This window comes from Vitis vinifera, chromosome 18 (genome assembly GCF_030704535.1).
Source record: "Vitis vinifera cultivar Pinot Noir 40024 chromosome 18, ASM3070453v1".
NCBI lineage: Eukaryota > Viridiplantae > Streptophyta > Magnoliopsida > Vitales > Vitaceae > Vitis > Vitis vinifera.
The window spans coordinates 34,351,989-34,365,792 of NC_081822.1; the positions used below are offsets into that span (position 1 = coordinate 34,351,989).

The 13,804-nt window shown below is 28.3% G+C and overlaps 1 protein-coding gene across 1 annotated transcript; it reads left to right on the top strand.

Annotated features, from left to right (window-relative positions):
• The first annotated feature begins 5,303 nt into the window (after positions 1-5,303).
• LOC100261963 (valencene synthase-like) lies at positions 5,304-7,564 on the top strand. Its single transcript, NM_001281043.1, is given in 7 exon segments — positions 5,304-5,441; positions 5,525-5,798; positions 5,891-6,263; positions 6,335-6,553; positions 6,644-6,779; positions 6,891-7,139; positions 7,268-7,564. Coding segments are annotated over 7 exon segments (1,686 nt in total).
• The last annotated feature ends 6,240 nt before the right edge of the window (positions 7,565-13,804 follow it).

Consider the following 13,804-nt stretch of genomic DNA (forward strand, 5'->3'; position numbering starts at 1 on the left):
GGTGATTGAAAAAATAGTCTCTTATATGTCCTAAATGGCTGGTTATTAGACTGATAGCCATCTTGCATCACACTTCCTTGAATGCTCCTCTATTATTAAGATAGAGGAACATCTTAATTGTTGCCCTTTATATCAAGTTCTGTGGCTATAAGCTAAAATATGTTTAATTAAATAAAAAATTGACACATAATTGGTTATTTTGTGCGACATCTCAAATCAGAGAGAATAAAAATATTCTGATATTATATTTGTATGAGATCATCTTAATCTTATAGACATGTTTTAAAGTTATGAGAACTCTTTAAGTATAGATGGACAATATTTACATGGTTCAAAGTAGGTCATTACATTATATCTGTAATCCCCCTTTTTGATTCCTTAACTCAATCCAGGTGTACCATAGAAAGCTTAAAAGTTATTTAGCAATTTTATAAAATATATTGATGAAAGAAGATCAGTAATCATATTATTTAGGCATCAAATCATATATTAAAATAACGGCTTAACCCTTTTCACCCTCATACATAACTTTGACTCAAATAATTTTGAAATTAAACATAACATGGCCACCTACCTAACTCATAAAATTTCACAAAAATATGATGTAAAGAGTAGTTCACATATTCTCACATTTTCATAATAACATTTTTTTTTCTTTTCAATGTAAAGAAATTGCAGAAATTTGTTTTACTTGGAACTACTACACTATTGCAATCTCATGGTAGCACTTTGAAGTTTAGATAAGATTAAAAAAATTAAATACAATTTGGTATTGATAGGCTTTAACTTATAGGAATTAGACAAATTTTGTAGAAAAGTTGTCCAAATTTTAAAAAATTCGTATGTGGGAAAGTTCGACTTGACATGTGTCTCTTCATACATGTGAATTGCATTGGCAAGGAAGCTGAGAAGCTCAATCACGCCAGCAGGGTCTTTCTGTTAAATACTTAAGGATTGATATTGATAACCCATTGTCATTTCAAAGCCCATTTTCTCGTATTGGTGTTGGTAACTTGGAAACTTCTGTCTTCCAGCGAGCCCTCGGGACCTACAAAACAAACAAGGACTACCCGGAGTAGCTTCCGGGTTGCTCCCTCCGATGCCTAAAAGGGTTATTATTGCACTGCCTTTTATGACCATATTTGTCACTTTTTTTTTTTTCCCTTTTTTGTTATTTCTCAGTATAATTCGATACTAAACAAATTCAAAACAAATTCATTAAATCGACTTCTTTGTTTTGAAAATAGTGAGCTTGCATGTACTTATGTAAAAATAATTATAAAATACTAACTTTCTAAAAATAATTCAAATTTTATATACTTAACAATCAAAGATATTATCTAAGATGATCAAATATTATACATATATCATAAAAATAAGTATCTAATTAAATAATATATATATCATAAAGATGTAGTATCTAAATAATCAAAGATTACTTTTAATCAAAAAGTGTATGATATACTAATTATTTTTAAATAATTACTTGAAATTTGTATTTTATAAACTTGGATTTCGATTTTGTACTTTTTTTCAAATGAATGTTAAAAATCATTTTTTTTTTCCTTTTCCCTTTTGTCGGTATGATGCTGCATAGTGGAAAATGAAACCTTCTAGCTAGATATTGATTAATGACCACATAAATAAATTAAAAAAAAACCTTATCTATTGGCTTAGACATTGATTAATGATCACATAAAAAAACTTATCTATTGGCCTAGATATTGATTAATGACCGCATAAAAAAACTTATTTGCAAGCTAGCCAGTCAATCACCTCAAAATTCAATATATTATTTATTGAGAAAGAGCTATTGAGAATGGAAAAAGGGTATTTTTATTTTCTTGGGAAATATCATATGCTACTTAGAAAAAAAGTGAGAAATTGTAACCCTTTCTACTAAACAAATTCATTAAATCGACTTCTTTTTTTTTTGGAAATAGTGAGCTTGCATGCACTTATGTAAAAATAATTATAAAATATTAACTCTCTAAAAATAATTCAAATTTTATATACTTAACAATCAAAGATATTATCTAAGATGATGAAATATTATACATATATCATAAAAAATAAGTACCTAATTAAATAATACATATATCATAAAAATGTAGTATCTAAATAATCAAAGACTACTTTTAATCAAAAAGTGTATGACATACTAATTATTTTTAAATAATTACTTAAAATTTGTATTTTATAAACTTGGATTTCGATTTTGTGCTTTTTTTCAAATGAATGTTAAAAATCATATATTTTTTTTCCTTTTTCCTTTTGTAACTACGATGCTGCATAGTGGAAAATGAAACCTTCTAGCTAGATATTGATTAATGACCACATAAATAAATTAAAAAAAAACCTTATCTATTGGCTTAGACATTGATTAATGATCACATAAAAAAACTTATCTATTGGCCTAGATATTGATTAATGACCGCATAAAAAAACTTATTTGCAAGCTAGCCAGTCAATCACCTCAAAATTCAATATATTATTTATTGAGAAAGAGCTATTGAGAATGGAAAAATGGTATTTTTATTTTCTTGGGAAATGTCATATATTACTTAGAAAAAAAGTGAGAAATTGTAACCCTTTATACTAAACAAATTCATTAAATCGACTTCTTTTTTTTGGAAATAGTGAGCTTGCATGTACTTATGTAAAAATAATTATAAAATATTAACTCTCTAAAAATAATTCAAATTTTATATACTTAATAATCAAATATATTATCTAAGATGATGAAATATTATACATATATCATAAAAAATAAGTACCTAATTAAATAATACATATATCATAAAAATGTAGTATCTAAATAATCAAAGACTACTTTTAATCAAAAAGTGTATGACATATTAATTATTTTTAAATAATTACTTGAAATTTGTATTTTATAAACTTGGATTTCGATTTTGTACTTTTTTTCAAATGAATGTTAAAAATCATTTTTTTTTTCCTTTTCCCTTTTGTGAGTATGATGCTGCATAGTGGAAAATGAAACCTTCTAGCTAGATATTGATTAATGACCACATAAATAAATTAAAAAAAAAAACCTTATCTATTGGCTTAGACATTGATTGATGATCACATAAAAAACTTATCTATTGGCCTAGATATTGATCAATGACCGCATAAAAAAACTTATCTGCAAGCTAGCCAGTCAATCACCTCAAAATTCAATAAATAAATAAATAAAATCAAATGCTTCATATATTATTTATTGAGAAAGAGCTATTGAGAATGGAAAAAGGGTATTTTTATTTTCTTGGGAAATATCATATATTACTTAGAAAAAAAGTGAGAAATTGTAACCCTTTATTTATAATTTTATATTTTAAGTTTGTTACAAATTTAATTTTTATCACTTCCATTCTTACCATTATTAGCCCCCAAACGGATCCAAATTGCTTTTCAAACAATATACAACCATTGAATGACTTTTTGCATGGTAGAGTAATTTTAAAAAATTTGTTCTATTGAGAATAATTCTACCATAAATTAGGATTTCAAATATCTTCTACCGGAAGTCAAAACATATCTTTGTATCGATTTTCCTCTAGGTAGCAAGTGATTCAAACAACCTAATATTTATTTATTTTTTTTAAATAAATTTAATATGAAAAAGTGAATTGATCTTTTGAATAGACAAATTTAATATAAAAATAAGATAATAGATATAAACATGGTATTATTATATTTATTTTTCAAATAATTATTTTTTAATAATATTCATTCATTCATTCAACTTTTGTAACTATCCTATCTTTTCAATAACATCGGCATTTTTTTTCTTCTTTAAATACCTTCTTTTTTACGGGATCCTTTATCATTTCAAAGCTCATTTTCTCGTAAGGATATGCTTTTTTTTTTCTCTCTCTTGTTCTCATGAATTCAATACTATATAAGAAAACTCAAAATAAATTCATTAAATTTGTTTTTTTAGTAAATATGATGAGCATTGTGCAATTGAATCCTACTAGCTAGACAATGATAACATCACAAACTCACCAGCTAGCCAATCAACTCAAAATTCAAAAAACAATAAATAAATAATAAAATCAAGCTCTTCATATAATATTATTTATTCAAAAAATAGCTATTGAGTTTAGAGAAAGGTATTTTACAATTAGAAACATGACATGAATTGAAAAAATACCTATTCAATAGGTATAATTGATAAAATTGGAGATTATATTTGCTTTTTTGCAAATATAGATCAAAATCATTATTACTATTATTATTTTAAACAAAGCAATTTAAAACTGAGAAATTATAACTTTATACTTATAATTTTATCAACTAAAATTGTTAGGAGTTGAATTTTCGACAGCTAGGACAATAATTTGATTCGAGGCATACCTAATAATAATGACTTGTCCGGATTTTTTGAGGGAACTTAGCCAGAGACTATTGAAGACCAGTGTTTTTCTTGTCTTCAGTCTCTTCTAACCACAAATGTTTCTTACCATGGGCCCCAAATTAAACCAAGTTTCACTTGCTTAATTTTCAACAACATACAACCATTGACCCACTGAATGACAGTGTTGCCAATGAATGCCTTCGATGTGGTAGTTGGCCAGCGCTCAGCTATGGTGCTGGCATGTCCCATGACCTTTAATTCTTAGCCACCATTTCCAAAAGCTCAAATGCTTTCTCAGATTCTTTGTTCTTAAAAATTTCCCAGAAATGTACTCAAATTGAAAGTAGCCTCATAAAAAGAAATCAGTCTCCATGTTTCAAAACTATGATGGGGACACTTAAACCAATAAGTCCTTAAACTTCTCCCACCATTTCTTTTTCCTTATTGGGAGAAATTAGATATTTGTCATCAAAAGAAATTTCTCCGGGAACAAATGCCATTAGTATTTTTGAAGACATAATAATTGTTTAATTAATTTTTTAAAATAATTTTTGGTTTTTATATAAAAGAACTTAGTTTCCTAGTCATATCAAAATTCTTCTATTATTAGGATATTATTGGACAATAAAAGATCAATCGTAAGTTTTATCTTCCCGTGAAAAAGTCTTAATCAATGTTTGGCGGCTGGTCGAATGTTGAGAATTATTAAGGGAATAAGATACACTTTTCGTATTTCTAAGAGAACAGAAAACATATTTTAAATATTTAATTTTTAATAAACTTGGTTTAAATATGATAGGTGATCTTGAATTAATTGTATCCATGCTACTGGGAATCTCGGATTGATATTCAATCATTGTAATGAACCATTTTCCATCCTACAAATACCTAAGGTTGCAAGCCATCTGATTCATATATTGAGTGCTCGAGTGAGTTACACATGGCCTTAATTCTCGCTACCAGCAACAGGTCTTCTCCAGCCCCAGTTGCTAATCCAGAGACTAATCGCCGAACTGCAAATTATCAGCCTAGCATTTGGGGCAATACCTTCATCGTGAGCCACACTCCTGAGGATGAGGTGATTTTCTGATCATGTATGTAGTTTTCATAACAAGACCTAAAGATTTTCTCACTTTTTGTTCTTGCAATTTATTGATACAGATAACTCTGGCCCATAAAGAGCAGCAGTTGGAAGATCTAAAGGAGGAAGTTAGAAGAGAGCTGATGGCTTCAGCTAGTAACCCTTCAAAACAGCTGAAGTTTATCGATGCAGTTCAACGGCTTGGGGTGGCATACCACTTTGAAAAGGAGATAGAAGAAGCATTACAAAATACCTATGATAACTATCATTGCATTGATGACATAAATGATGATCTCTATGATGTTGTGCTTCGATTTCGACTACTAAGACAACAAGGCTTCAATATTTCATGTGGTAAGCCTCAGGAATATCATGTATTATAAGGTGCTTGAATATCATCTAGCAAAGCTCACATATAACATTCTATGTTTTGGTGATGATTACAGATATATTCAACAGGTACACAGATGAAAAGGGAAGGTTCAAGGAGTCTTTGATCAATGATGCATATGGCCTACTAGGCTTGTATGAAGCTGCACATCTCAGGGTGTGGGAAGAAGACATACTAGATGAAGCACTTGCTTTCACCACCACTCACCTCAAGTCTATGGTAGAACATTTAGAATACCCTCTTGCAGCACAAGTAACTCATGCCCTATACAGGCCCTTGAGGAAAGGCTTGGAGAGGCTAGAGGCAAGGCCTTTCATGTCTATCTACCAGGATGAAGCGTCACATAGTAAAGCTTTACTGAAGCTTGCAAAGTTAGACTTCAACCAACTGCAGTCACTGTATAAAAAAGAGCTAAGCAATATCCTGGGGTTAGTTTTCAAATCATGTATGAACTTATGTTAAAGCTGTTTACGGTATGTGAATTAATGTATTTTCTCAGGTGGTGGAAAGACCTAGATTTTTCTTCAAAGCTACCTTTTGTAAGAGATAGATTGGTGGAAGGGTACTTTTGGATAGCAATAGCTTGTTTTGAGCCCCAGTATTCATATGCTAGAAGAATACAGACCAAATTACATGCTCTGATGACAACTACGGATGACATATTTGATGCATATGGAACACTTGAAGAACTGGAGTTCTTTACGGAGGCAATTGGGAGGTTTGATCTATGCAAGATTAAAATTACCCACAACTAATTCATTGATTTCATACTTGAACTTTAAAAGGGAACTTGGTACTTGATTTTTAGGTGGGATATTGACAGCACACATCAGCTTCCTGAATACATGAAGCCATGCTATCAGGCAGTCTTAGATGCCTACAAAGAAATCGAGGACATGGAAAACACAGAAAGATCACACTCTGTGCACCAAGCAAAAGATGCAGTAGGATTCTCTGAACTCCATTGTGTTTATGATATCCTATATAGTATTGTAAATAAAATGCCATATATAACACTTGCATGATATATTTACTTGGCTGAATTTTTATCCTAGATGAAAAACTTGGTCCAAGCTTACTTGGTTGAAGCCAAATGGTTCCATGGAAAATACATACCAACAATAGAAGAGTACATGCGTGTTGCATTGGTTAGTATTGGTGCCCCCGTGTTAACATTCATCTCTTTTATTGGCATGGGAGAGATTGCAACCAAGGAAGTCTTTGATTGGCTGCAACAAAACCCTAAGATTGTTAGAGCTTCCTCCAAAGTCATTAGGCTCATGGATGACATGGCTACGCACAAGGTACAATGAAACAACACTTCCTACTGATACTTGAATATCAATCACATAAAGAGAAAGGGATCTTAAAGAAAATCTATTATATATATATACCAATTTCTTTTTAACATCTTATATTACTATGTATGCAGTTTGAGCAAGAGAGAGGGCATATTGCATCAAGTATCGAATGTTACATGAAGCAACATGGTGTCTCCGAGCAACAAGCATATGAGGAGTTTCACAAGCAACTCGAGAATGCATGGAAGGATATAAATGAAGAGTGCCTCAAACCTACTGCAGTTCCAATGCTTCTCCTTAGTCGTCTTCTCAATTTTGCTCGAGCAGCAGATGTGATGTACAAGGGGCAGAAAGATGAATTTACACATCTTGGAGAAGTGATGAAAAATAATATTTCAATGCTGCTCATAGACCCTGTGCCAATATGAGAGTGGAGATATGTTACACAAATAAAGATGGTATATTCTAGCTTCTGTTTCATTTTCCAAAGTATATGTATGGGGATAAACCCTTCGTGGTTTTTTCAATTGCTGCTTGGTGGCTTTGGTCTATTAAGGTTTGTTTGCCTCGTTTGATATTGCTTTTTATTATGTAACGTGAATTTGTTGTATCGATCTCTGTTGTTTTATTTGATCTTCACATGATGAATGCATAAAATGTCCCATATTTAAATATTATGGTTTGACAGGTTATGATAAGGGCAGTTGGATTGGGGGACCACGACTATGGCTAGGTCAATTCATTGGGAATATGAGAGCTAGGTAATGATGTAATTGTTTTTGTGGTGCATTGCACATTTTTTTTCATTTTCCTGTGACCTAAAACTATAATTTCTAAACCAAGTGATTGAGAAGCTCAATGGTAGGCATCAATCTCTTTTCAGGGACACATCTTGTCCACCAACCCCAAACTCCAAAACTCTTCCTGCTCAAACAGAGTGCCATGCCATCCTAGATCCAATTATCATTCCAAAATTTGCCAAGCTGAATGTCAGAACTTACACATCTGAACTAGATGAATGAAACTTCCAGACTGCCTAATGTGACATCCTAAAACTATGTTGAGCTGAATATTGAAGTTCAAAATCGGCAACGTTGACAACCTTCCAGAATTGAGTACACATAAGTAAGGTTCACAGTTCACCTTCAAGACCTCCTGTATAAATCGAGGCTTTGCCGTTGTATCAAGGTACCTATTAGAACAAAAGTTTTAAGTTAATATAAATCAAGTCAATTGGGCTGATACCTTAACATTAAAATTAATGAGCTAAAACAATAAAATGTGTTTTTTAAAAAAACTGTAAAATCCGTTTTTAAATCAATTGTAAATACAGTTGGAAAATCGATATTTATTTATTTATTTATTTATAACTTTTGAAAATCATTTTTTAAAAATAAAATCTAGAAATCATTTTGTTTTAATAAAACATTAAAAAATTTGTTAAAAAAAAATTGCAAAACCTTTTTTTTAATAAAATCGTAAACTTTAAAAAAAATTGTAAAAATCATGTCTTATTAAAAATAGTAAAAAAAAAATAATGCATTTTAGTAAATAAAATGGAAATGGATTTTCATACTTATGTAAATAAAAATGTAAAAATCTTATTTTCAATAAAAAAAAATAATTTTTTGTGTAATTAAAATTGGATCCCAATATTTATTCTTTTCTAAATAAATTTGTAATTTTTTTTAGAAAAAAATAAAATTTTAAAAATCCTTTTCTTAAAGAATTTGTAAAAGTATTCTCTTGGACATAAGATTAGATTTAGATACTTTAAAAAAAAAATTGAAAAAAAAAATCATATTTTAATAAAAATTATAAAAATAGTTTCTTTCTGCATGAAAATCAAATTGGAATGTTGGTAAATAAAATTTGTGAAAATAATTCTTTTTTTTTTATTTTATGAAAAGTACTTTGAAGCATTTTTTGTAAATAAAAAAAAATCAAAACTTTCTTTGGTATTTAAAATAGATTGGAATCATCAAAATGAATTGTCATTTTGTGCATACCATTTACTAAAATTAGAATAGTTTAGTTGACTAAGACATTTGAATCCACTAAAATTCTTATAGTCAACACTATGTATAATTCCATTTTCAATTCATTTTTCAGATCCTCAATCTGCTCCTCTTTGTAGGCACTTGTAACCTAGACCAACAAATTAAGAAAAATAACTTCCAAATAAGTATATAAACATATTTTCATTGAATTACCATGTCTTCGGGGTGTTTTTGAAGAGACACTTTTTACAATTTTCAAATATTTGATATTCACTTAGAAGAATTGAATTTAAATTAAAGGTGTTTCTTTAAGAAACACCTTCTATAATTCCAAAAAATTGGATTTATACTGAAAATATCTCTTGAAAATACGCTTTCCATAATTCAACAAAATCCAATATATGCTAAAGGTGTCCCTTCAAGACATACCTTACACAATTTCACAAATTTTAATTTATATCATAAATGTCTCTTGAATTTGATTTTATATTAATTTTTTTTTTGGATTTATACTAAAGGTGATAAAATTCAATATATATTAAAGGTGTTTCTTCAAAAAACACTTTTCACAATTTCACAAGTTTTAATTTATAGTACAAATGTCTCTTGGATTTGATTTTATATTAAAAGAGACACATTCTACAATTTTTTTTTAAATGGATTTATAATAAAGGTATCCTTTAAAAAAACATTTTCCACACTTCCACAAATTTTAATATATATTAAAGGTGTCTTGAATTTTAATTTTATTTTTAATTTTCTCCTTCAACAATTTCACAAATTTTAATTTATACTACAAGTGTTTCTTAAATTTGATTTTATATAGAAGACATTTTTTGAAGAAATACCTTTAGTATATATTGAATTTTGCGAAATTGTAGAAGGTGCCTCTTTAAGAGACACCTTTAATAAAAATCCTTTTTTTTTTTTTTCGAATTGTAGAAAGTGTTTACCTTCAATATAAAATCAAAATTAAGAGATACTTGTAGTATAAATTAAAATTTGTGAAACTGTGGAAGGTGTAAAGACACCTTTAGTATATATTGGATTTTTTTTTTAGAATTGTGAAAGATATTTTCTATATAAAATCAAATCCAGAAGACACTTGTAGTATAAAATTTATTGAAGAGACACACCTTTAGTATGTATTGAATTTTGTGAAATTGTATTTTTAAGAGACACTTTTAGTATATATTGGATTTTGTGAAATCGTGAAAATTGTCTTTTTAAAAAACACCTTTTACTATAAATTCAAATTTCAAGACACTTTTATTTTAAATTCAATTCTTTTACATGTATACCTAAGATTTAAGATGTCTCTCGAAAAAACATCTTCAATATAAAATCAAATTCAAGAGGTATAGAAATAGGTTGAGTCAAAAAAGTTAAAATATAATTTTTTTTTCCACCTTTATCCTATGTGTCCAAAAGTGTCATAAAATTGGAATTATTTTCTGATTTACAGTATTTTAGAAAATAATTTTTAAAAATTCCATACATTTATAGAAAATCCTTGGAAAATTGAAGGTTCTTGCTATTGAGTAGTCATTCTTCCCACCTAAGTTCATGAGAGTTTGGGTAAGCCTCTCAAGTGTCATATGACATGTCCAAAGATGTGTGCATATATTTCTAATTATTCATAATTGAAAAATTAAATTCAAACTAAGCTAAGTAAAAGAAGAAAAAAATTATTCTACCTTTTTTGGATAAGTATTGGAAGCTTGGGATGATCGGGGAAGCTTTGAACATCAGATTTCTGAAAAGCCATATTCCTCTTCATTCTCTGATATTGTAGACGAAGGCATCCCCTAATATTCCTTGAGATCTTCTAAGATTCCATCCATGGCTTTTCTCTTAAAGCCAATTTCCAAGCTAGCTGATTATTTAACTTCTCAGAATTAATCCACTGTTGTGTGTTGACTCATCCGCATCATCTCATCCTATTGAGCTGACGTTTCCACAACTCTTGTCGGTTCACGGATTACTTTAGTTGGTCCCTCATATATCACATGACAACTGAATGGAGCTGTCAAACAAATTTATTGCAAAAAATCAAACGTAGTTTTTTAGAAAAAAAAATCAAGAAGTATATCAGTCTAATACAGTGATATTGTAGGTTATTGTATGTTCCTGCAATTCTAAAGTACGTACTTTGTTGTATGTTATATTCACTATTTGTCATAGACCATAGTTGATTTCAACAATGTTTTTAGACAAAGTTTCGACATCGAACCTGAAATTTTCTGAAGCATATAATAAAACAGCACTAAGAAAGAAGAGGGAAAAAAAAAAAAAAATATTCATACCCTCGGTGATATAACATTAAGGATGTCTAACACAAAGGAGTAGTACTAGTAATAATAATAAGAATAATCCATGAAATCATTTTGCCTCAGCAAAGTAAGCTTGACTTGATTCTTCAAGTGAAGAACATTCATCCAAGTTATATCCATGCATCGAAGTGTATTTTAGACTTTTCAAGTATATGGTTCCTAGAACATCGAACCCCAATAAAATTTCTACCCTTAAATTGTTCGACTTATTTTACTTTAAATAATATCAGCAAATAAAATGTTGAAAGAGAAGAAGAGAAAAAACATAAGTAACTAAATCAAATGATATTTATGGTTTAGAAAAATTATTTATTTTCATTTATTATTGTAAATTGCTCGTATTATTTAAAATAAGTAATTAAGTTATATTAAATCATTATATAGATTTATTAAATATCTTTTAAGTCAAACTTATAATAGAAAGAAACTCACTTATTTACTGATTTAATGACTTTAATATTTAAGAGAATTAGAGGATATACCAAATCTTAGTAATAACATGTCTAACTTGATTTGAGGTGATTATTCTAAAAATTTGATTGAAGCTAAATTATTGAAGTTAGATGGTCCATCATGTTCACAATAGCTATATATGGTGAAATAAGGGGTCCAAATTCATAAATTGGCCTAACACTGGCATGAAAGATAATGATATGGACCATGAATACTTTCAAAGGAAAGGACCTTTGATGATGAAAAGAAATTAAAAGCTCACGTACGAAATACATTATTTCTTCTAGCTAATGCGTGTATAATGTGATCATTGACGAAGACTTGCTATTCCATGAAGGTATTAATAGTCCCCCCAAATTCAATATTAGTTATAGGCTCGTAGAAACTTGGTTGAGGTTACCGCAGGGATGAAGTTATTGTTTGGAAAATTGGGGTTTTTTTAACTCATCCTGTAAATTTAAAAAATAATTCTTTAAAAATGATAGTTGAAAAAATATTGATAGATTTACGTAGTATGTAAAAAGTTTTTTTGAAGAGACTTTCTATAATTTTCAAATATTTTATATTCACTTAGAAGAATTGAATTTAAATTAAAAGTGTTTCTTTAAGAGACACCTACAATTCAAAAAAATTGGATTTATAATGAAAGTATCTCTTGAAAAGACTTTTTCACAATTTTACAAAAAAATTGGATTTATAATGAAAGTATCTCTTGAAAAGACTTTTTCATAATTTTACAAAATCTGATATATGCTAAAGGTGTCCCTTCAAGAGATACCTTCCACAAGTTAACAAATTTTAATTTATATTACAAATGTCTCTTGAATTTTATTTTATATTGAAAAAAAAATAGATTTATACTAAAGGTATCTCTTCAAGAAACACTTTTCACAACAAGTTTTAATCTATATTACAAGTGTTTCTTGGATTTGATTTTATATTAAAAAAGACACTTTCTATAATTCTAAAAAAAAATTGGATTTATACTAAATGTATCTCTTAAAAAAAACATTTTCCACAATTCTACAAATTCCAATATATACTAAAGGTGTCTTGAATTTTATTTTTATTTTTAATTTTTACCTTCAACAATTTCAAAAATTTTAATTTATACTATAAGCGTTTCTTAAATTTAATAAATTTAATTTTATATAAAAGATGCATTTTGAAGAAATACCTTTAATATATATTGGATTTTGTGAAATCGTAGAAGGTGCCTCTTTAAGAGACATCTTTAATATAAATCCAATTTTTTTTTTTTTTTTGAATTTTAGAAAGTGTTTGCCTTCAATATAAAATCAAAATTAAGGGACACTTGTAATATAAATTAAAATTTGTAAAATTGTGAAAGGTGTAGAGACACCTTTAGTATATATTGGATTTTTTTTTTTTTTGGAATTGTGAAAGATGTCTTCTATATAAAATCAAATTCAAGAGACACTTGTAGTATAAATTAAAATTTCTGAAATTGTGGAAGGTGTCTCTTCAAGAGACACCGTTAGTATGTATTGATTTTTTTAAAATTGTGAAAATTGTCTTTTCAAGAGACACCTTTAGTATATATTAGATTTTGTGAAATTGTGTAAATAGTGTTTTCAAAAGACACCTTTTACTATAAATCCAATTTTCTAAAATTATAGAGAATGTCTTTTGAAAAAACATTTTTAGTTTAAATTCAATTTTTTAAGTATATATCGCAAATTTAAAATTTGTGAAAAATATTTCTTGAAGAAACACCTTTAACATAAAATCAAATTCAAGATATATAAAAATAGGTTGAGTCAAAAAAGTTAAAATATAATATATATTTTTTCCACATTTCTCCTATGTGTCTAAAGTATCGTAAAATTGGAATTATTTTCTGATTTATAGTATTTTAGAA